General features: G+C 45.4%; 1 protein-coding gene and 2 long non-coding RNA genes across 3 annotated transcripts; all 3 read right to left on the bottom strand.

Moving 5' to 3' along the window:
• Positions 1 to 747: 747 nt before the first annotated feature.
• Positions 748 to 4,903, bottom strand: LOC146752382 (uncharacterized). Its single transcript, XR_014940670.1, has 3 exons — positions 4,629 to 4,903; positions 3,159 to 3,351; positions 748 to 1,107 (listed from the first exon to the last, which is right to left on the bottom strand). It is a non-coding gene; the product is annotated as an uncharacterized LOC146752382 (long non-coding RNA).
• A 5,706-nt stretch (positions 4,904 to 10,609) lies between these two features.
• On the bottom strand, positions 10,610 to 12,342 carry LOC146752381 (uncharacterized). The gene is made up of 2 exons (XR_014940663.1): positions 12,241 to 12,342; positions 10,610 to 10,905 (listed from the first exon to the last, which is right to left on the bottom strand). It is a non-coding gene; the product is annotated as an uncharacterized LOC146752381 (long non-coding RNA).
• A 6,421-nt stretch (positions 12,343 to 18,763) lies between these two features.
• Positions 18,764 to 24,014, bottom strand: LOC146752380 (uncharacterized). The gene has a single exon (XM_085532023.1). The coding sequence runs from the start codon at positions 22,479 to 22,481 to the stop codon at positions 20,976 to 20,978; it is 1,506 nt and encodes a 501-aa protein (XP_085388149.1). The 5' UTR covers positions 22,482 to 24,014; the 3' UTR covers positions 18,764 to 20,975.
• Positions 24,015 to 24,936: the final 922 nt, after the last annotated feature.

The following is a 24,936-nucleotide window of genomic DNA, read 5'->3' as shown; positions in this document are numbered from 1 at the left end:
CCCATTTTCACTATACTTGCCCTTCACAGGGAGCATCGTGATGCCTCATTATGACAGGAAAACACTTTTCCCTCTATTTTGCCTTGGGAAATGATAGGCATATCATTTCATATCATTTCATATCATATCATATAATTTCATATCATTTCACATCATATCACAAAGCTAAAGATTTTGCAGTCTGACAGCAGATTTGGACATGAGATTTAGAACACCTGCATGCACTGCTGAACCTCCTCCCTTCTCTTTTTTTCTTCTCGTGTCTCTCTACATTTCCAGTAAATCAGAAGGGAACAGCCCTCTAGAACAGGTTGCCCAAGGAGACTGTGGATGCTCCATCCCTGCAGGCATTCAAGGCCAGGCTGGATATGGTTCTGGGCAGCCTGGGCTGCTGCTTGGCAACCCTGCACATAGGAAGAAGGGGTTTGGAACTGGATGAGCACTGTGGGCCTTTGCAACCCAGGCCATTTATGAGTCTGATTATTGGCATTTTCCACCTCATTGTGTCATTCAAATTTTGTAACCAGATCTCTTCAACCACCTCCCCTTTTCTCACTCCTTGCATGCCTGGTGTGCTCTTGCACTGTAACCCTGCAGACACCAGCTGACTACAAGACCTGCACAAGTTACCCTCTTTGCCTATTGTTTGTTGCAGTAATTCATTCCTGGATGGAGAAGCACATGCAGAAAAGTGTTGCTATGACACTAGATGACAAAAAAAGTCCTATAGCCAAAATGTTTTGCACCAGAGAGGCTGTCAGTTGATCCTCCAAATGCAAGACACACAAAATGAACCGTTCCTTTCTCACTGGGATTCCAAACATTTTCTCACCTCTGACTTTCACTTGGAATGTTGCTTTGTCATCTTTTGTTTCACAGCTGTAGCTCCCTCGGTATTTCAGGGTCACATTTTTGACCATGAGCTTGCGGTGCGTCCCCTGAGAGATGATGGTTGTCCTCTGGTCCTGCTTCACCTCTGTTTGATCTTTCTCCATACGACAGCTCCGCTTGCAGCTGACACCTCACACACCAGCTCCAGGTCTTCAGAAGGACTGACTGATATTTCTGGAGTTGTTTTGGGCTTGTTGACAACATTAATGGCTTCATCTGAAGAAAAAAAGAGAAAGTGGTTTACATCCTGACTCAGGCTTATTCAGCACAGCATGAAGATACAGTTAGAACTGACTGTAATGTCTCTGCTCATTACATTTGGGTGATCAAGTTTCACCTCTGGTGGTACTCACATACAAACGTCTGCTTGATTCTCCTGTGTAAGGAAAGAGTAATTTCTATGCAGACAGTTGTAATTTCTTTTAATCAGTTCTGTATTCTGCACACGTTCTTCTGAAGCTAAAATGAAGGCAGATAAGTAACGTGTTTGCAATGCATGAACAAACCTATTCAACACCTTGTCTCTAAGCTAACAAGCAGAGTTTGATGAGCACATAAGTATTTCATGCCCTTCATTCCATCCAGACAGAACCTGCCTGAGGAGCAAGCTGATGGCTGTCAGCTACAGGCAGACCTAGCTTAGCATTGCATTTCTTACAGCAACAACTGTTGCTTTCAGTCACTGAATATACCAAGGCCAATTGCTATGCCAGGCACATTTATGGCATCAGTGAACAAGTAATGCATTAAAAATTGTAATAGACAGGAGCCATCTATTCTTTTAAAACTAGGTGACCAAAGAAGAATGGTCCCTCTAGAGTCAAGCTGTTTAGAACTAATAGCATCAATCAATGTCACGTAGATAGATTACTTCCCTGCCCTAAGACCATCTTGTGACCATTTGGTGCTCCTAATTAAGCCCTCTTAATGGCTTTTTTGTCTGAGCCATGTGACATTTTGTGATAGGAGTTACTGCTAGTGTTCCCTTCACCCTACACCAAAGTAGGAGGTATCCATTCTCAGGGAATCATGCAGGCTTCCTCTGTATTTGATGCTCAGAGACAGCCCCAGAACTTTTTAAATCTTAGCTTAGCTCTCATCCAATAATGTTCATCAAACAGTGCAACTTGTCCTTTGGGGATGCCTTTGTTCTGCATCAACCAGTTCCAACGGAGTCTTCTCGGCTTGTTTTAGATCAGTTTTTCAACAGATAAAGCCAGGGTCTTTGAATTACAAAGTGAAATTGCAGAATGCATGATTCTCAACCAAACAGAACGGGAGGTGGGATGCAGGGTGAATACCTGAGCCAATACCACCTGCAAGCAATCCTTCAATATCTTAGGAATCTCTAGCCATCCCAAATCCAGTGTTGGGCTTGATCTATCATCTCTGCTGAGTTTTTAGCTAGCTGATGGTGAGCATCATGATGGTGATGGGTGAGCAGTCGGACTAGAGGGTCTTAATCAACCTTAAGGATCCTGTGATCAGAGGAACGTGAATGTGCTGTTAAAGATCACAAGAGCTGCACTGCAGCATGAGCATACACAGCGAAAGGTTTTCAGTAGAGCTTCGGTTCATAAATGAGGACTGGGTTATGGAAAATAGGCTCAAGAAATAAACCAGAAAACAGATCTTAACGCCAGGTTCTGTGAATGCAGCCAGCTGAATTTCACAGATATTGAATTTCAATGACAATTTCTTGTGTTATTTTACCCACCAGCTCCACCCTGAACAGGAACATGTCAGTGACAAGCATTACTCCTCCAGGCTTGACCTGACAGTGCTTTACTTGCACTATGAGCTAATGGCTGTGCTTACAGCACCTCAGGGAGACACCTCAGAGATCACAATATCCTTCGGGTACAGCAGGAGACACTCAACTCTCCAAATGTGGAGTTTAATTTGTCAAAAGAGGAGACAGGATTCCCATGCTAAGAACTTAGGACAATTTCAGTCATAGGTTTAAAGATGATGTAAGTGCTGAGGCAATAGATGAACTAGAAGAATGAAGCCCAGATGTCAGGGCTCAAGTCGTGACTCCAGCCCCAGCTGCAGCTAAGGCTGTCTTGAATTCATCACAACACAGTTACATTATTTGCTCATACTGTGGATTTGCATAGGAACAACAGGAAGGTCAGAATTGCTTCAATAGAGCTATGCAATCTTTGTCCTAAATACTGGAAACCCACAGGGTTGGACAAATCAAATGAATTAAGTCTGAAGTGCTTTACATGGATTGTGATCCCATGTTTGCCTCACAAACTTACCTGAGACTTTCCAATCAAAAATCAGAGTGTCATCTCCAGTTTTGCAGATGTATGTTTCCTCATCTTCTTTCGTTACAGGTGAAGCCAGAAGATTATGCAGTTTCCCTTTATCTTCCATTGTGAACTTGTTACTAGTCATGATTTCTTTGCCATTTTTGTACCACTTCACCAGGACATTGCAAACAAATTGAGCCTAAAAGATGGAGATATCATTCAGGACCGAAAAGAAAAAAAGAATTCCTTTATGGAAATTAATTGGAGCTCAAAAGTTAGATGATGAAACTGGCCCCTATTAACACACACTGGAATAATTGACTTCAAAGATTCAAAATCTCACCACTGTCTTAGCCAAAAGTTTAAGCCTAAGGCCACGGTCCTATTTTACTGCGGGTAATGGAGTTTGTTTTCCAACTTCTTGTTAACGTATCATTTCAAAACAGCGCACACAGCTGAGTTGGGTCTGTTGAGACAGCGCAGTCAGAGCTGCTAAAATCAAGTCCGGATTTTGCATGCATTTGTTCTGCAGTTCCAAGAACACAGATGGATAATACAAATTCAACAACATTCTACAGAACGCCTGTCTTTTAGGAGCTCGAGAGCCAGCTGATGGACACTGGGATCACTGAAATCCTGTCAATACATTTAACTCCATCCTATCATACAGTCAAATTTCATTCATTTTTTCATCAACTGTCTCTTATCATTGTAGTCCCCTCACCACTGCTGGATGTGAGCCCAGCCACACAAAAGCAGCTGCTGGTTTTCACTGCAGATACTGCAGGAAGGAGAAACAGCCTCCAGACTGGACCAGCTGAGCGTGGCCCTACCAGGATTTGCTCCAAAGGTCTTATTACCAGTAGTGCTTCCTGATGAAATACATGGGGGTCCTCCTTTGATTCCAACCCCAACCCACCCCACCATGCCCCCTGATAACATCCATCAGGGCCACATCTCCACAGTTCCTGAACACCTCCAGGGATCCCACCACCTCCCTGGGCAGCCTGTGCCGGTTAATTCTGGGGGCAGACCTGCCAGTATGAAATATTATGCTAACATGACAAAGAGAGAGAAGAAAAGCAAAATTAAGACTAGCTGACAAGCCTTGGCAGGAAGTTCTGCTCTCCATCAATTTAGTCCCTGTGACTCTTCACAGGTCTCTTCTACATTTTGGATTCCTGCAACAAAAAGAGCTGTTGACATCATCTCTCATGGCCACCCTGGCAGAAGAGCAGGAAGGCTGGGATGCTCTTTTTCCTATCTTTCCCTTGACTTCCTCTATATCTTAGGGACGAATCACAGGACAGAACACAGAAATCAAATGGCTCTACAAAGCAGATTGGCCAGTTCAAGTCAAAACAGCCACTGAAAACACCCCAGATGCTGTCTGACAACAGCTGGACTGTCGGGGAGTCAGGTGAATGCAGTCTGCTGGCCCTGGGCAGGAAGAGGACAGCCCAGACTGTCACATACCTTTCACTGAAAGCTGATAGAGCATTTTATCCCCCTCACAGATGCACTGACAACTTCCAGCATCATCCATTGAGACGCTGTGAATTTTCAGGGTGTGTTTCTTCCCCACAATGTGCAGTTCCTATTTTTCACTGGCCTTGAGCTCCTTCCCATCCTTCATCCACTCCACAGTAGCGCCTGTGTCTGAAAGCTCAGCCTGCAGTTTGGCTTCCTCACGCAGCCGAGCGGAGATCTTTTCTACATCTTTGCTCTTATTGGTAAATCTCACTGCAGCACCTGTCAGGAGCAAAGGCCTCATTATTTCAATTTAGATCAGGCTAACGTGGTCAATGTTTGCTGCAAGATCCCTAAAAAAGTATCACCATCTGTTCCTGCACTCATCATTGTGTCAGTGCTGAGCAATTCACGATATTTCATTTGGTCTTCTTGCCGGATTTACTAAGTAAAAATCAACCAAACATCTCCTTCTACTGATTAAGAATGCTCTAAACATGCTTCTGCAGAGGTTTCCACCCAATGACAAACAGGTCCTCCCATCATGAATCTTTGTTCTATTTTGTCATGCAAAGCTGATTGACAGAGATATTATTGGAATGATTGCTCCCCTACTTCTAAACTATTCCAGTGCAATCAGAAAGGCTGTCTGAACCTGGAGCTGAAAGTACTGCTCTATGGTGATGCAGTGGTAAACCTGCTGACTGAATGCACAGGCCAATACCTGTGAACTGCAGACATTCATCAGCTGGCATGAAGCAATCTGGTTCAGATACCAAGCAGCTGGGTAGACTGGCTTACCCTACACTCAGTGCTATCATGTTTAGGTCATTACCAGGACTCACATCAGTCCATGGGATGCAATTTCAGGTATTTGGTACAGGCAGTAAATGCCTGCAGCCCCAGTTCTAATCATCAGATCACAGCAACTATGCCTTGACTGTAAGAGGAAAGGAGAAGGATCAAAGCAAACACCTCTCACTCTCATCTTGCTGCTGACATCAACATTTTCGGCAACAAATTTCACTTCTGCTCCACCATCATTCTTGGTGATGTTCTTTATGATTAGGCTGTGAGTAGTTTGGGTTCTCTTGATGATGCAGGAAGGCTGGGATGCTCTTTTTCCTGTAAGACTTTACCACTGAGGTACCAAGTGCTGCAACACATTGTTGTAAGATCAGTAGTAAACATGGCATCCCCTCCAGGTACAGCTTCACCAGTTGTTAGGGGGGATTTCACAACCAGGACTGGTCCTGAGGAAGAACATGGAATGCTCTTTAGATGCAAGTCTGGTATCTCATTTAGAGATGGAAGATTAAATCATGGGTACATTTCTACTTCTCCCTTTGCATGAGTGCTAGAAGAAGCACTTCTGTGCTTAAGATCTGTTACAGAAAGTTCTGCCTCTTGCACATGTGAGATATCAAAAGATAAGGATATTCACGTCTCTGTCACAGAAACAGAACTTGTATCACTTTAGTGGTAGCTGGAGGTTGATAGGAGATAGGAGAACTAGGAATAAAGGAAAGCCTTTGGTGTGTTAATGCACTGCTATCCTTAAAGTCAAATGAAACATCTTTAGGGAACCAACACAGCTGCTCAGCTCACACTGACCCATTTCCATTGGGGTTTTTGTGCTTACCAAGGTGCACGCTCCCTGGGAATTCCAGAGACGGGCTCTGTCCATGCGCATTGACTGCAGACACTCGGAACTGATCATCAGCCTCTTCAGACAGATTGCTCACCATGAACTCTGGGACGGGGACATGAGACTCGTGGCACCTCACCCACGTGAAGCCAGTTAGTTTATTGCCTTCCACAATGTAGCCATCGATTGGAATGGGGCGGTGCATCTTCGGAGGGGACCATGCCAGCGTCACTGACGTTTCTGTTTTATTTTTCACCACGGGGTCAGCTGGGGGCTGGGTGGGAGGTTTTCTGGGAGCTGAACAGAAATAAATACAGAAATATTAGCATAAGGTCATGTAGGCTGGAAAAGACCTTCAAGATCAGCAGACTCAACTTTCAGCATGACCTACTGAGTCCCACCATTAACTACTGTGCTACCTGAGGACATACATGACAAGCTTATTCCTGCAGGTATTTGCATAGTGAATATATTCACCCTCTGGTTGCTTTGGAACATTTTAGAGGTTAAAATCCCATCAGACTTTTTCACTGTGTGCAGCCACTGATACAGGCAGGAGGCTGGGAGTTACCTGATGGGCTCTAGTTACAGACTACTGACACAGTAAAGGATTGATTTCATTTCATTTTGGCCATCAAAAAGTTTGGAGTCTGGTTTCAGTCATCCATCTAGACTCCAATTATAATCATATGGAGAACAGCGCATTTAGGAGAACTCATCTCATCTTAATAAACCTGAATGAAATCACAGAATCATAGGATCACGGGAGGGCTTGGGTTGGAAAAAACCTTCAAGATCATTAAGTTCTAAACACCCTGCCATGGGCTGGCTGCCCACTAACCAGCTCAGGCTGCCCATCACCCATCCAACCTCGCCTTCAACACCAAGGACAGGCATCCACAGCTTCTCTGGGCAGCCTGAAATGGAAGCAATGAGCCACATGTTGAAGATACTCAAACATTCATGACTGTAGAGAGAGCCAAATACTCCATACATATTGCCTGCCTGGTCAATGGTATTAAAATGCCAACAACAGACTCATCCAGCTCATTGAAAATGGTGTGAACAAGGCGTACAGGATTCTTCCAGCAGCGAGTTAGATCTGCAAAGTGTAAAAATAGGAAATCTCAATGCAATGCAATTTTCCCTCATAACATAAATAGACACATAACTGTTTTGGGGTGCACTGTTACCAGCCTGTCAGTTGCTGTTGGTCAGTGCTAGATTCCAAAGGTCCCACTAACATAGCATGAAGCTGAAAGCTAGACGCTGGAATCAGATCTCCTGACCTTACCATCAGAAATCGAGATGTCATATTTTGCTCAGAGGTGCCTGCTTGTAGGAGGGACAGCTTCCGAGCTTTTTCTGCTCCAGGAACCAGCTCCAGCTTCAGGATTTAAACAGCAGTCAGAAATTAAACTGAGCTTTGTCACCTCCATCAAATAGAAGGAGTGGTTGGGTGGTACAGCTTTCCAAATCACTTAGAAACTGTCACAACAATCAGATGCCTACCTTTTCTTTTTGAACTTGTTAATACATAGAGCTTAATAGCATCAGAATGCCCCAAGCACTTCAGATAACACGACAGCTGTAAACCCTTCTTTAAGGATTCCTTTGTTTAACCACTGAGTAACTGTAATTCAGTGGTGCTGGTGGGAGAAGGGAAGTCCTAATCTTCCCAGATGGTGAATAGAGCTGATGTTCACATGCAGACTGGTGCTGGAGCAGAGCCAGAAACCACTCATTTGGGAAACACAGCACCAAGAAAATAATGGGAATAGCTTCATAAAATCAGGCAGCTTCACCCAAATTTCATGTCAGGTCCATTATTCTTCCTATTTTCAGGAAGAAAGGTTTTCCCTTTTTCTTGTAGTTTTATTTTCTTTTCCTTTCATGCAAGCAGCTTTGTAGCTTAAAAAATTGTTTTCTAATCACCTCCTGGTGTGGACAAATCACACAGGTTTGACTCCATGTTTTACATAGTTAGCATTTTATATTTGTTCCAGTATGGAACTGTACAGCCATAGAATGGCCTGGGTTGAAAAGGATCTCAAAGATCATCCAGTTCCAACCCCCTGCTATGTGCAGGGTCGCCAACCACCAGACCAGGCTGCCCAGAGCCACAATCCAGCCTTTCCTCATAGGAGAGCTGCTCCAACCCTCTGATCATCACAGTGGCCCCTCCTCTGGACCCACCCCAACAGCACCACAACCTTATTGTCCACAGAAAGCATATAACCCTCATTCAATTGCCCTTCCACTCAGCTTAGAGCACTACTAAAACCAGCATCTTCACCTTAGCTCATCACACTGCTGCAGTTCCTTTTACAAGGATTTCACTGGCAAAAATGAAATCAAAGCCATCACAAGGGATTTAGCACAGTTACGTGTTACTGGCTACGAGAGCTGTCAGCACAGTCACCTGTCAGGCTTTGCTGCTGTTCTCTTTATGTAGAGGCACAACAAGGTTCAGACACCTCACAGTGCAATTCTCACTTGGACTGTAAAGAAAAAGGAGGCTTGAAAAGCAGCGTGTGGAAAACAAAGAAACAAGAATTAGAACAACAGTGGGGCCATGGCACTTGTAGGAATTGTTCTGCCTTTAACAGCAGAGCTTTTCAAGAAGTATGAGGGCATCCCAAACCAGACCAGTTTGGACAGATTAACAACTGCAAGTAGTGGGTTCCAAAATTCCAGACATGAAATCAAAGATAGAAAAACTCTTCACATTTTCATCTCTCAATTTTTCGTACATTGTGCATTACAGTGCAAACAAGTCTTCACATACAACTTGGAAGCTAAAGACAAGTCTGACAAAACAGACTGCACAAAAATGATGGATAATTAACAGAGCAAATTGCTCTTTCAAAAACAGAGTTTATGTCTTCTGGTCATAACACTTCAGAAGCCTCAGAGGCTTCTTCTCCTTTGTATATTTTCATTAATCTTAGATTTTGTTTTCATTCAATGTGACCTCACTAAACAAATATTGTCTAAGACCATGAGTATCACATAAATGTGCAGATCTCAAGCTGCTCACTTATCTAGTACCCTTGGCATGATGCTTTATTTTCCTCAGCTGATCATCTAGATTGTGCCTGTTGATTGTGCAACAACAGCCTGTTGGTCTCGATTACCTGTGAGAGGCTCTAACTCTGGCCAGGAAAAATCATTTGAGGACAAGTAATTCTCTTGGAATCAGTAAGGCAGTCTTCCCATTCTTTCTTACCAGCACCCATCTTACATGTTAATAAAGGATTCTGGAAATCAGTTTGAAGATCAAGAAACAATTCAGTTCAAGCATATGCAATCACAGGATTTGTACGTCACCTGCAAAAGTCATTTTATTCTATCCACAATCTCATCCTACATGCAGTTCCTTAGAGGGTTCCTTAGGCACACCAACCCCATGCTCCTATTACAGACCCTTGCATAAGACAGGTGATATACCTACAAGATTATCTACAGCTTAGACTATGAAAACAGGGAGTCTAGCTAGAGAAAATTATCTACCTGTGCTTCTGAGCAATCTGTTAACCACTCTCATACAGTTCAGGCCAATCCAAACAAGATGCAATGACATGTCAGCCACAGAAACAGCTTGATTTTAAGGAGTTTGTTTGGACAAGCCCCTGTTGCATACGGTGGTCAAACATGCATTACTTGGGGGCACATTGTATTTGATTTAACACATCCTCTTACCTTTGGCTTTGCACAGAGTCCAAAGTCTATCAGCTTCAAATTGTCAATCAGCAGATTTTCCCGGTGGATGAGAAAGCAGTCAGGAATGATTTCCACCCAAATGCCCAAGGAAACATCTTTTCTCTTATTTCCTGCTGTGGACAGTGGTTCCCAGTCTACTCAAAGCTCGCTCGCTCTCGCTGTCTCAGAGATCTTCACTGACTGCTGGCAAGTTCCCATCTTCCAATATCCCAGGTGGGAAATACTAGCTTGTATCTGTTGGAAAGGACCTGGGGACTAGGAGGACAAGTGGTGAGAGACCACAGGCTGAATGCAAGCCAGCAGTGTGCTCTGACAGAAAAGAAGTACAACAAGATCATCAGCTGCATTAAAAAGCAGCACAACCAGACCAGGACAAGTCATTCCTGCTTCAACACTCACTGGACCACATCTACAATACTGTATCTGGTTTTTGGCCAGGAAGGATAACAACCTGAAACAAACTCTGTGGATGACATCCAGCCTGTGCAGGGGTCTGAAGCTCCCACTCAGAGAAGAGAAGCTGGGGAGAAAGATGTTTGTTCAGGGTGCAGAGGAACCTCATGGCAGCTTCTCAATGCCTACGGGGTGGGGAGAGGGGGTGCGTATGAAGATTGACTGAGGCTCTGGCCAGCAGGTCACGATGGGATTGTGACAGGAAACAGTCATACACCTAAACAGCAGACTAGATAGAAGGAAATAGCTTTCCAAGCACTGAACATATTACCCAGAGAGAACACGCAGCCTCATCCCTCGCAGAAAGTGATGATGAGAGTGGGAAAAGCTCTTGAGAAACTTGGTCTCACGATTCCCAGAGCAGCAGGTTCAGGCACAAATCACTACAAGTCACCTCCACACCCAGTTCCTGTCCAAGCCCATAAATCCATCAGCTTCTCAGCTGGAAGCCAGTTGCTTCTAAAACATACAGACAATGATTCATTTTTCAGAGGGGAAAGGTTCCTTAGATAGAGGGATTTCATAAGATGCCTAGGAAAATGCTCGTGCTGTAATGATTTGCTTTACTGAGTGATACCAGCAGCTTACAAAATGCCAAGCTCTAACATATTGGTGAAGAAATATTCAAGCCTTCCAGTACCTAACCTGTGCTTCAAGACTTCAGTGACAGAAAATCCATTGGATGGGGCCAGAGGAATGCATCTCACCCCATACCCTCTGTACAGCCACCATTTGTTTAAAGGATCACTCTTCCTTGAGGCACAAAACTAGAGCAGGTTACACAACAGACTGACACCACAAGGGCTTCTCTCGAGATACAAACTGCAGCAAAGAGCATCACAAAAATGGGAAACCAACACTCAGATCAGATCTGTGTCTCTGCTCCGCTCATTAGGAGCATCATGTTTTACTCCCCTTTCAGAGGAAGATACTTCTTCAAGGATAACAAAATCCAGCTCAGCTACAGAACACAGTACCACATAGCAATAAATATCTAACATTTCCTGTAGGGAAAGAATCCTAAGCACAAGTTATTGTCTGAGTTTCAGCTGGGACTGAATTATCTTCTTCAGTGTCTGATATAATACTACGTTTTCATTCTAGAGAAACAATGGAGATAGCGCAGTGATGCTTACAGTTGCTGCCAGGCAGCGTTGTACAGAGCCACAGTCAATCTCAGCTGAGAGCCCAAGGAAGTGAGAAGGAACAGAACTAGGACAGCTGACTTAAACTGGCCAAAGGATATTCCATACTATATGACATATTGTGGAAGGAGTTTTGAAGGGGGTAGAACTTCATGTCAATCTCTTCCACTACTAGGAGGCTAACTGGACACTGATTGGTAGGTGGTGAGCAATTGCTTTTGCATTCATCATAACTATTATCCTTTTCTCTATCTCAGTACATAATTCTATCTCAACCCATGAGTTCTACTTTGTGTTACTTCTCCCCCCTTCAGTTCTCTCCTGCAATCCACTGGAATGGAGTGGAGTACTGTAACTCTCTCTGCCAACAGAAAAATAAAAACACATTCATTATTATTTATGGAAGACTGACTGCAGTTCAGGCTCACTGGTTTGAGGTCTCTGGGCATAACCCTGACTGTGAACAGAAGCAATTGCTGAAACAGTCTGTCAAAAAAAGACTGGAGCTTCCTCTTCCAAAAGGCGGTCCTTAGAAACAATGCAATCAAACAGCTTCCCTGTAAGATAAGGTTATCTGAAAATGCATTTAGAGAGTATCAGAGAAAGATAAGTAAGAAAGACAGCACAGAAAGCAGAAACTATTTCTTACCTCTATGACTATAAATATTTCTTTGATGTCTCTCTTACGTGATCCAATGGGCAAACATGTTGATGACTTCAGTTCTTCATGGCATCAATTTCTGTTTTAGCATGAGGCAAGTCATCCTTAAGAGACCATAAAAGCAAGCGATGAAATCGCTAACTACTGTGACATACCAGGTATCACATCTGACTGCTGTGGAACAGAACAAGCACATATGGGACAGTACACAATTCAACATCAACTCAGCAATGACTGACATCACTCCCATAGAAATTCTGAAACAGAGCTGTGAAAAATGAAAAGTAAAACATTCAGCATTTTCATTGGCATTTTGGTAAAGTTGCTGTAATAATGTAACAATAATGTAATGTAATGTAATGATGTAATAACTTCCTTCATTTTAAAGCCAGAGAATACTGCCCTCTGAACAACCAGCAACATGATTTGTGGTGCTCTGTTAAACTTTTTCCAGCTCTACAGCATCTTTCAAAAGGCAATGGGACCAGTAGGCTGCATTCGTATGTACCATCCCACCTGCCCCCGTGTTCTTGAGAACTCCACAACTCCAACAGAAGATATTATCATATTTAAATGCCTTTTGGCTTACCCCTACAGTAACTTTCTCCATGATTTTTAGTGCAACTTTTTCACCAGTAAGAAGATGCCGCCCGAGTTTTACCTTGGCAAAACCACCTACAAATGAAAACACAGATGCTTAAAGTTGAGTGTGAATTCTTCTCTAATATAATATTACAATTTCCAACTGGTTTAAAAAACGAATTTCAAATTTATACAAATGAAACCTGACTTAGAGAACTGTCAAGAGCTGTTAATCTATTCTCAGATTAATTCTAGAGTGGTGAGACAGACTGTTAGGCGTGCTGTTTCTGTACAAAGATGACACTTACCCGTTCCAACTGTTTCATGGAATTCCTAGTACTTGAGAATTTCCTCGTAGTCACTGACAGACATCCTGAATGTGCAAGAACTGAAGATCCTCCAAGCACGTGCAATGAGGAAGTGCCAGCAGTGTTCACATCCTACTTAGGACATATTCTAAGAGGCAGAAGGGACACTCGTGGCAGATCCAGCAATGCTCATCTTCTCACCAACGTGCATCCCCCTCTCACCCAGCAACAACAAAACACAGTGCATGAAGCTGGCTTCACTTAGGTTAACAATATGGAACATCCCTCAGGGCTTTGTGCCACAGAGCAGTAGCAGGGCTGGACTACAGCTTGAGGAAGCAGTGGAAGCCTTTCCCTGTATGGTTACAGTGTCCCTGCACGCATCCCACAGCCAGAGCATTGCAAGCTGAGCTGCCTTGATGTTTCTTGTACTCATCCCAATCTCTGCGAATGAAAACTCAGAATTCAGTCAAGGCGTTGATTGAGCACGAGCGTGCCTTTATTCAATAGGAAAAAGGAGGGGGTGTGAGGTCTGGAGGAAAGATGGGACTCATTCTCTGTTGTCTGACGAGAGTGTCTCAGAAGTCGTGCTGTTGCCCGGAGCCTGGGACTCTTGGCCTGATTCTACCTCCCCCTCCAAGATGTTTGGCTTCTCCTCTGTAATGCTGACCTGAGCCTGCATGGTTGTGCTGCTGTCGGGGCACTCGTGCTGTGCTTGGGCTGGGCTGTCCTCGAAAGGCACTCGGTTCAGGCTGGTGCCTGAGGAGTCTGGCAGGCTCAGGTCAGCAGCTTCAACAGGTATGGGATGAACGAGAGCTTCAACGATGATGGCATTCTTCTCTTTATAACTGATGTTATACGGAAGGCTTTCATCTGAACTGCAGCATCCTGTGCTTAGTAACAGTTCTTCATTGATGGAATCACAGGATGCTGCATCGTAACATGCCTGGCGTCTTGGAGATATACAAGGGCTCGGGTCACCTAGGAAGGAGTAGACGCACAGCAGTTAGTGTCAAAGTTTCACAAGATGAATCATGAAACAGGTTCTTGACATTTGGCTATGCAGTGATGGTGAGCAGAAGCAAATAGGCTTCTAGCAACAGTGTCACTGTCTTGAAAGTTATCCTCGTGCAGGTCCAGCTCTTGTGTTGACAAGAGACTCATTTGGGAAAGACAGGAGTCAACTGAAGATGTCAGGCACAGGCTTGAATGCCAGAAGGATGTACAAGCCCACTGAAAGCATGAATTATACCTGTGTTGCTGACAAGCAGTGTTTTGAAAGCTGGATTTGCATGCTTACCTGCCAGGACCAAGACTTCAGCTTCAGAGGGCTCCCTGGCACTGCTCTGCAGTTGGCGTTTGGCCACAGGGGAAGGTTTGCCCAGGCAGAAGCAGGAACGCCAACTGCAAGCTGCTGACTCTGCCCTCTTACTGGGAGAACTCATTCTGCAGAGAAAACAGAGCATGCTGTCAGTCGTGGTGCAGGGTGAGGGAAGAGCTGCACCGAACCCTTGCCAATAGTTGCCTGTTCCTGGCAATGCCTGCTTTCTGCTGAAACACAGCTTAGAAAAGCGCTCTGTTTCAAACAGCAGAGGATGCTTCCATTCCTACAGCTCAGCCCTCAAGTCCTGTTGGCTAAATACCTCTCAACGATGTCAAGCAGGGACATGGATCCCGAGAATGTTGGAGGCTCAGGCTGCTTCGCTCTCTTGGGGCAGGCCATCAACAGGGAACGAAGGCAGGAGATGAACTTGCCCCGTTTCTTTGGCTCTGCGCAACAAAACAAAAAAACAAGTTCATTTCAGCCCTGGCTCGGTTGGACGAGGCCGAGTGCAACACATTCAACAGAACACGTAACAACAGAAAGCATGTTCCCAACAAAGACATGCAAGAACGGATTTTCCCCATCCCTGGAGGTGCCCAAGGAGCTTAATGCAGTTCTCTTTCTAAGCTTGCTCAACTCGGGCATTAATGAACCCCCTGAAAGCCACGTTCAGACCTTATTTTACTAACCCGCATTGTCAAATGTAAAATACGCACCTGGCTTTGGCAACGAATGTAGGATGGACTCGGGCAGTTTTCCCCTGATGAGTTCCACGCACTCACCAGGGAAAAAACCAACCTGTAATAAGAACAAAAAGACAGGTGGGCATTAGCCCAAGCCCAGAGCCAAAGGGAAGGTCCTCTGATACCGACACAGGGCAACTGTTTGCATCCAGAAGCCATCCTGTGCAGGCAGAGCAGCTCCAACCGGAGATTCCCGACTCTACTGAAGCTGTGCTCTCTAGTCAAAAATGTGTGCCTACCTCAAAGCCACGCTTGCCTCTCCAAAAGGGGCTCATCTCCTTTGGTGGCATATCAACAATGCACACGATGTCTCCAACCTGCAAAAGATTGAAACATCAATCCCAGCTTCAGCACAGCTAAAACAAAAGCCTTCTTCTACGACACAAAATATGAGAGTATTCCCGAGGCGTTCACACTCTTACTAATTCTGTGCACAACAACAAGGAACGCCTGGAACTGCTTACCTCCAGAGAGAGCTCATCCGGCCCCTGGGCGACGTGGCTCCTAATAACATGGGCTGCCGCAATCGCTGGTACGTTTAAAGATGACATAGCACGCACCAGCTGCGGCTCCCGCATGTTATCAGCCTGCAAAACAGAGCACAGGCCGTGGTCAGGGCACTGAGGAGAAACCAGGAGTATTTCAAGGTGAGGAGCACATCTGCAAAGAAAGCTGCAGCAAATGCGCTCCGTCCTTATCAGGAGCACTTCAGAAGGAGCTGCACGTCTCATCACAGTTATTTCCCTTTCTGGCGTGCATTGCCAGGCCATGCAAAGATGCATCTCTCTCTACCCAGACTAATCAGCAATGGCACTGGCACAGACAGGTGGCCAGGCCCTTTTTGGCCCATTCTTTCCTGCAGGAGAGTACACCTGCAGCTCCTTCTAATGGCTCAACACAGGGAAAACAGACCAGCCAGAGCTTCATACTGTACCTCCGTCGCCGCCAACTCAGGCTCACGGCTGATCCCACTGCACGCAGCACCCATCACAGCAAGAGTGAACAGCTGGAACAGAGCAGAAACACACTTCTGTTTTCTCTATTCACACAGCACAGTATGGACAGACTTCTTCAGAGCTACCCGCGCATACCCTGCGGCAAAACCATGCGGGGGGACAAATCATGGCACGTACCTGGCAGTGAGATCACCTCAAGCTATCTGCAGCAGTTCCTTGTCGCTTTGCTCGGATGAAATTGGAGCAAAAGCTGCACCGAGGCAGTGGGTGGAGGGCGAGGAGAGGAGAGAGAAAGAGCAGGTCAGTGAGCAGGGCTAAGACAGTCATGGAATAACACACACAGCACAACCGTCCCATCCACTTGCTGCAAGTCATGCTGAGTCTCAGGCTACGTGATGCCTGTCCGCCCAGCAACTTTACGATGCTTCCACAACTGAGCAAAGAAGAGCTGCACAAAGCCCTTGGATGATGGATTCCCTGCTCCTGCTGGCTTCAGCCTTCTGCATTCCAATTCCAATCTAAACCATTCCTGCGGTGGTAGTACTTGAATCCTCATTTGGGGCTGGACCTCAACAGGTCAACACATCAGAAATAACACAACGTGCATCTGGAAGACGTGTCTCAAAGCCCAGAAAATCCAACTCTCTGACCTTGGCACAATTCACCAACCAAGAGCCAGGTCTTGACAACTTGGCTGATCTGGGCATGCGGGAGGGGGGCAGACAGTGGACCACAAGTGTCCATTTCCACTGCAGCTCCCTGTAGAGAACAGCACCAATCAGCAGGCGTGAATCAATTCATTCACAAGCTGCACAATGACTCTGTTCTTTACATGATAAAAAAACACACAGAGATTCCTGACCAAAATGTTGGGAGTTAATAACGACCAAAGAGGTTCCTGTTCCTATGCCTCATCCTCTCACCCCAACTCCTGGGTGATGCCCACAGGCTTCAAGTCAGCTCTCAAATCCACTGAACTCCCGTCACGGAACTCCATCAAAAAGGATGTCACACATGTGACACTTACATACATGAGAATGTATGTATCAGAAACACTGATGCCAGCAGGAGCAGAGAGGCGATTGTCCCCCTGTACTCAGCACTGGTGATGCCACAACTCGAATTCTGTTTCCAGTTTGTGGCCCCTCACTGCAAAAAAGACACTGAGGCATTGGAACGTGTTCAAAGAAGGGCAACAAAGCTGGTGAGGGGTCTGGAGCACAATGGAGCCATATGAGAAGAGGCTGCGGGAGCTGGGAATGTCCAGCCTGGAGAAGAGGTGGCTCAGGGGAGACCTCATTGCTCTCTAAAACTTCCTGAAGGGAGGTTGCAGTGAGCTGGGGGTCGGCCTCTTCTCTCATGTCATTACTGATAGAACTAGAGGGAATGGTTTCAAGCTGCGGCAGGAGAGGTTCAGGCTGGAGATTAGGAAATATTACTTCTCAGAAAGGGTGGCCAGGCACTGGAATGGACTGCCCAGGGAGGTGGTGGAGCCATCCCACCTGGGGGTGTTCAAGGAATGACTGGATGTTGTGTTGAAGGACGTGGTTTATTGGGAGCTATTGGTAATAAGAGAACGGTTGGACTGTTCTTTTAGGTCTTCCCCAACCCTGGTGATTCTATGATTCTGTGATTCATACACTAAGAAGCAAGGAGAGGCTCTTTTGTTAAATCTTTCAATAGAGAGAAGAGTTGATATCTGCTTCTCCCAACAACAGAAACACGGAAACAACTTTCCAAGCCCACCTGCCATACAGTAGGCAGAAAACGCACATTGTAAAGGAGCACGCACATCCCCTCTGGCATAAGTCGAGCCCAAAACCCACCTTCAGATCTCTGTGCATTTCCCTTGTTTTACACCAATGCAGCCTCGCTGCAGCTCCGTGGGTGTCACACAAGGCCTGCATGTCCTCTTTCTCCGCAAACCCCACCCTCAGGCCTTGCTCTGTGAGGATTGACACCTGAGCAAAAACAAGCACTAAGAACGAGAGTAAAGCACACTGGATTCGCCCTGGCCTGGCCCAAGCCACAGTCCTACCAGACAGACCCTGGAATGAAAACTGCTCCACAAACCACAGATGGACACCAGCACACAAGAAGTTGATCGGATACAATCCCATGCAAGCACCAAGCCTCCTAAGGAAGCTCTTTGCCATCAGCTCCTTCATCGCCTTTCCTTCTCACCTCAATCTTAAAGTGGCTTCAACATCTGCCAGCACGTCTTACCACGCACCTGCTCATCACACAGTGCTTCAACAGCAACAAATTTGCTTCCGGGGCCCTCCTTCAACTCACTGTGCTAACACTCGTGATTCAAATTACACAGAAATCCTAGCAGAAGTTCTCAGTGAGAACTGCACCTAACATTCCTCCTTCTACAAGCAACAGCCACAACAAGTGGTCATGAAAATGCTTTCATCAAAAAGAAGCAGAGACGGCACGGCAGGACAGATGTACTCTGTGTGCACGTCTGAAGCCTTTTGAGAACCTAGTCGTTCTTCCTGCAGGACCCCTTGTCTCGCTCCAATTTAGGAGTGAGGCAAAGGTTCTTTTAATAATGTTATGCCCGGCGTGAGATTAAGAAGAAGAGCATTCAAATGTTGATCCGACCAGTTTATTGGAATAGACAATTGAGGGGATGGGGAAGGGAGAGTGATGAATGCCAAAATTAGGGTGATGGGGAAGGGAAAGTAGGCGATAGAAAAAGGTAGAAAAGAGCAAGAATTACGTTAAAGCGGGGAATAGTCACCTCCTGGATGCAGCAGCGTCCCGTAGCACGTTGTTAACGTTGGTCCGGGGCAAAATAAGCGTAGGGGAGAGCAGCAATGGAGTAGCAGGCTGCAAACAGCAGATCGGTGAATCGCAGAAAAGATGGTCAGAGTATCGTGGTCTCTAGAAGCAGAGTCTCAGGCAGCGAGGTCCCTCGGAGCAGAGTCTCGAGCAGCAATCCCAGAAGAGAGAATAGGCAGCAGTAGGACAACGGTGGAGGGATCTGAGATCGGATACCTAGATGCCCAAAAGGTTCTTCAGCATGCAGCCATCTTCTTCAGCATGCAGGCGCTCGCGTAGAGAGGCATCTGGTGTCAGAAAACCTCTCCCCCAAAATTCGGGGTTTGTCCGTGCCCTTTTTATCCTTCTTTCCAGCCTTCGAGACATTTCGGGACGGCTCGGGTCAGTCTTGTGACTTCCTCAGAGCTGTCAATCTTCCTTGAGATGGGCCAACAGGAAAGACCACTTAAGGGCCATTAGTCCTCAGGGATGGCCATCTTCCTTGAGATAGGCCAACACAAAAGACCACTCAAGGGCCATTGATCAGTATCTTATCTCCCTTTCGTAGCTCCCGGACTTGTTCCATTTCAGCAAACTTTGAGACAGTAATGTAAAAAGCATGGCTTCTTACACCACCCCGTGACTCAAAGTTTGCTTAAAAAATTGACCACTGCTGATCCAGGATGGTGAGAAAAAGATAGCAAGCATGAGGGTAAAGGAAGGTGAGGGTGGGGAATTAAAATGTTTAATACAATCATTACGAAAGATTTCTTGATATGCTCCACTTCTCCATCACTTGAGGAGGTTACAAAATACATGGACAATACAACACATTGGATAAGTTCAATGAAACATGGTATCATACACAAAACAAACATGAAAGTTGCAACAACACACAATAGATAAAATAAGATGCATTTTACCCACAGTACACCTGGAAGACAGAGAAAAAGGTCAAGGTCTGGACTTTTCCAAGTTTGGACAGGAACACGTATACCATCAGCAATTAGTTTAACTTTACCATTATAAATCTTTAGACAACAGGTGGAATAATTTAATTTGACACAGGCATCTCCCAGTGATTCTTCAGGAGGGGTTGACACAAATATTACATAATGAATAAAAGATAGAAATTGAGAAAAAACAACCATACATTGAAAACAACCATACATTTAACAATGACCAATAGTAAAAAATAAACAAGTAAAACAATAGGGATATTTGTGTCAGGAGAACTTTCCACTTGAGCATTTCCAAAACAGTTCAATTGCTGAGAGATATATACTAGTCTGGCAAGTCTAAGAATTGTTATAGTCACAACATAGTGTAGGATACCCCAGAATTTAAATCGTAGGGAGTAATCCCAGAAACATACACATTTCTTATCAAAAACGAAGACACTTTCCAACAACAGTGTTTTGAATGGAACTCCTGTACTGATGAGACACTGGAAAGCATCAGTGCAAAGGGTTTTATGATAAATTTCACTTTAGTGACCACATCTAACAGATATATTATAGGTCCCATTGCTCATTTCCCAATTCATTAGGAATTTGGAAACACCATGGAGTTACATGCAAATCACCGTCAAGTTTGACCAAAAGAGGTGAAATATGGGGTTAAAAGGAATGATTACCACTGTGCAAAGAGTACAAGAAAGCCAGGATAACCTGAAAAAAAAAAACAAACTTGGAACCCAATTGTGAAGTTTAAACAGATCCAAAGACTGATACCAATCACAACTCATAAGTACAGCAAACAAAACATAATACTATTGCAACCAAAATATGAAATAAAGAGGTATATCAGTATTCTAGCATGATCACATCTTCCAATTTTTCTGTCACAAAACACAAATGGTTAAAATCAGCTACAAGCCATTCTGTTCCGTGAAGGTCCTGCGGGGATCTTCTGTAAAAGAAAACAAGACAACTCGCCCTTTGGGGGCTTTGTTAATACAATTATCTTCTCCTTTTAGTCGTGAGCCTCCTAACAAACATCCATCCTTCACCCCCCCGCTCACTTGAAGAGGGTGAAGGAATCAGTTTCCCGACTGCTCAGGTAATTCTTTTGTTACTGCAGGGGGAGCACTAGGAACCAGATTTTCAGGTTTAGCTGGCCAACCAGTCACCAGCCTCTCAAGCCTGTCTGTTGCTAGTCCATTCATTATTTCTCTAGGAATACCCTTTTTCCAGCCCAAAGTCCATAGTCCATGACGTTTATGATCAATGTTTCGCCTACCAGTTCTTTCTGAGGCTAGAGCCTTTTCTATTCTATTAAATTTTGGGCTAGGTGGCCTGAGAGCAAGGGTGGTTGCTGCGAGCCTTACTCCCCTTGGCTCAATTCTGCTGGTGGATGAAGCCACCGGTCCATACTTCCTACCATAATTAATCAATTCTTGGGCAACCTCTCCCCATGTCCATACCTTATACCCTGATTGCAAATGGCCTGAGGTGCCAGTTCTCTCTAATGCTGGCCGAGTTCTTTCTCCCTGAGGCATAGCTTGTATTTTTCCCTGCAGTTGTATGCCTATAGGTTTCAGCGATTCTGGAAGCCCCCTGATTAAAGGAGTCATCCGTTCGGGATCAACAGGCATCAGCATAGGTGATTCATAATGTGGGTGCAGCTTTCTATCATACATCATTTGGAGACAAGCGGCCTTTTGGACACTTTCAACCAATTGGTCAACTGTCCCATTAATGGCAAGAGGGTCTCCCCTTTCTAAAGGGTTGAGACCACCAGCCCAGTAAGCAGCCCTCTGTGTTAGGGACCAGGGAGCACGGTTATCACCAGTAGTCAAAAATACTCCTGGCCCCCAATAACCCTCAGCCTCCTTTTCGGTTAACATTATTTGGTCTCCACCAGTTAAGCTGACTCTCCATACATATTCTGTTTCTGATTCCTTTGGAGAGCGGCTAAAATCTTTTTTCAGTTTTGCTAATTCAGTGGCAGAAAAGGGAATTTCTTTAACATTCATTTGAGGATCCAGGTCCTCTCCGTTATCAAAGGTATATTCTGTTTTTATTAGAGGGCGCAGAGGGGCTATTGGGGTTTCAAACTTATCAAAATTTTCTTTTGCTTCTTTTAGTTCTTCCTGAGGATACAGTTTTTCTTGTGGTGCACCATGAATATCAGTGTCACCAGTATCTTTATATGTTAAAATTTCCTTAAAAGCCATCTGTAACAAGGCCGAATTATGTCTCTCTCTTTCCAATTGTACTTCTAGATTTCCAATTTGGTTTTGCAAAGCTTTCACAAGTTCCTGGGTTGCTTTAACTGTTTCTTGTAACGACTGTATAGTCTGGTTTTCCGCCTCAAACTGCTGGTCTCGGAACTCCACGGCTGCTTTTAAAGCAGCACCGAGTACTGCACAAATAAATGATTTGCCTTTCCCGGCTCGGGTACGAGCCCCATGTTGTAAAACGCAAATGCGGTCAGAAACAGCCTGCAAATTATACCAATTTTCACGTGCCCAGTCCATCCCTGATGACGATGGCCGAGACGCGTGCTTTTCAAGGATATCAAACAACATATTTTCACCTTCCATATCAGATGTAATTTTACTCACAACCAAAAATCTACAGGCAACGAAATCTACGCTGAGGGAGGAGGCGATTCCTTATCTCCTCAGAGAGGCAAACACTTAACAAAACGAACAACTGCTCAGAACACTCCTTTACACAAAAGACCAAACGACTCAATCAACACTTCCAAAGAAAGTGTAAACACCTCAATCGGTCCTGGCTGTTCTGGCAAGCCACAACGAAAAACTTCAACCTCCAAGCAAAAAAAAAAAAAAGTTAGAAATAACTTCTAAGTTTCTCGAAAGTAATAAACTTCTTGGAGAAGCACACACTACTTCCACAAGAGGCTCACACACAAAACTTTTAAAACCAAAGGTACGTCACAAGATACTTAAAACCACCACAATGCAAAATAGTCTTCCCAGGGAGGCACACACGTGTAAAACAAAAGCAAACAGTACAAAATTAATTCACTCGTCCCCGAGAGGTATACACGTAAGAAAGAAAGTTTCAGAATGTGGAGCGGTCTTCCTGGAGAGGTGCACACGTCAAATTAAGTTATCACAATCGCTCCTTGCAACTCCAGGAGAAACAGACAGAAAAGTTTTAGAGAGACTGGAAGGATAACACTCTCACGACGGGTATCCTGCCGACTACGCCAATAAAAATGTCTCGCTCCAATTTAGGAGTGAGGCAAAGGTTCTTTTAATAATGTTATGCCCGGCGTGAGATTAAGAAGAAGAGCATTCAAATGTTGATCCGACCAGTTTATTGGAATAGACAATTGAGGGGATGGGGAAGGGAGAGTGATGAATGCCAAAATTAGGGTGATGGGGAAGGGAAAGTAGGCGATAGAAAAAGGTAGAAAAGAGCAAGAATTACGTTAAAGCGGGGAATAGTCACCTCCTGGATGCAGCAGCGTCCCGTAGCACGTTGTTAACGTTGGTCCGGGGCAAAATAAGCGTAGGGGAGAGCAGCAATGGAGTAGCAGGCTGCAAACAGCAGATCGGTGAATCGCAGAAAAGATGGTCAGAGTATCGTGGTCTCTAGAAGCAGAGTCTCAGGCAGCGAGGTCCCTCGGAGCAGAGTCTCGAGCAGCAATCCCAGAAGAGAGAATAGGCAGCAGTAGGACAACGGTGGAGGGATCTGAGATCGGATACCTAGATGCCCAAAAGGTTCTTCAGCATGCAGCCATCTTCTTCAGCATGCAGGCGCTCGCGTAGAGAGGCATCTGGTGTCAGAAAACCTCTCCCCCAAAATTCGGGGTTTGTCCGTGCCCTTTTTATCCTTCTTTCCAGCCTTCGAGACATTTCGGGACGGCTCGGGTCAGTCTTGTGACTTCCTCAGAGCTGTCAATCTTCCTTGAGATGGGCCAACAGGAAAGACCACTTAAGGGCCATTAGTCCTCAGGGATGGCCATCTTCCTTGAGATAGGCCAACACAAAAGACCACTCAAGGGCCATTGATCAGTATCTTATCTCCCTTTCGTAGCTCCCGGACTTGTTCCATTTCAGCAAACTTTGAGACAGTAATGTAAAAAGCATGGCTTCTTACACCCCTGTCTTCTGTTAAAAGCTGAACGGTCCCCAGAGCACCTGTTTCCATCAGCTGCCACCATCCAAAGCAGCCAGCCTTCTTACAGTCACCTGGCCCAAACATCCCTTTTGCTCTACACTTGATTCACAGAATCACAGAATTGTAGGGCTTGGAAGTGATGGGAGCTGGGCATGCACACCATCCTTCCAACAGCACATCCCAGCAGCAAGGGATCACAGCGCTGGCACAGCTGAAACAAAAAGGGTGTGCGAGTTTCCTGTTAGCACTCAGTGTAAACAAATCTACCACTGAGCAACACCGTGAGCCCCCACTCACCTCAGCACAGGTCAACCTGTAACCCCAGCCTTCCCCTATCCATGTGCACATGCACACCCGTGTGCCACCCTGCCTGCTTTGCACACCTCCATGCACACACCGCATCGTGTGCCCTCCTTTGTATTCACAGACGTGTGCAAACCACCCCTGGGAACACGTACGTGCCTACACCTTCCACAAACACCCCTTTGTGTGCACCTGTGTGCAACCCAACTCCTCAGCACACGCACACGTTTGTGCCACCCTGTCCACGCACTCACCACGTGCCCTCCAGCATCACTGCTGCCTCCTCTGGTACCAGACCCGCAGATGCTCCAGAGCTCATTAGCATGGACTTCCTTCCTCCCCTCAGCAGCTGCTCCTGCACTCACCTTCATTCCTACTCAGATACCGGCTGCTTCCAGCACCAGCTGACCTGCAAGACACAGAAAGGAAAGGTGGGAGTCATGCAAATCCCCAAGAAGCCCAAGGCTGCATCACCACCTGTCACGGTTTGAACTAAAAATCCACCTGCGTCCGTGACAGGGGCCGTGGGCCCCGGAGGGGCCCTAGGCCGAAAAGAAAAAGTTAATTAGGAAAACAGCGGCAACGATCTAAGGAGGCACA

The sequence above is a fragment of the Coturnix japonica genome, unplaced genomic scaffold, assembly GCF_054131305.1.
Source record: "Coturnix japonica strain WE unplaced genomic scaffold, WE-NBRP24 Scf046, whole genome shotgun sequence".
Taxonomy (NCBI): Eukaryota; Metazoa; Chordata; class Aves; order Galliformes; family Phasianidae; genus Coturnix; species Coturnix japonica.
This window is presented reverse-complemented; position numbering and strand designations above follow the sequence as displayed.

Coding starts and splice junctions, on each gene's coding strand:
- LOC146752380 (XM_085532023.1), bottom strand. CDS start 22,481: ATGGAAGGTGAAAATATGTTGTTTGATATCCTTGAAAAGCACGCGTCT.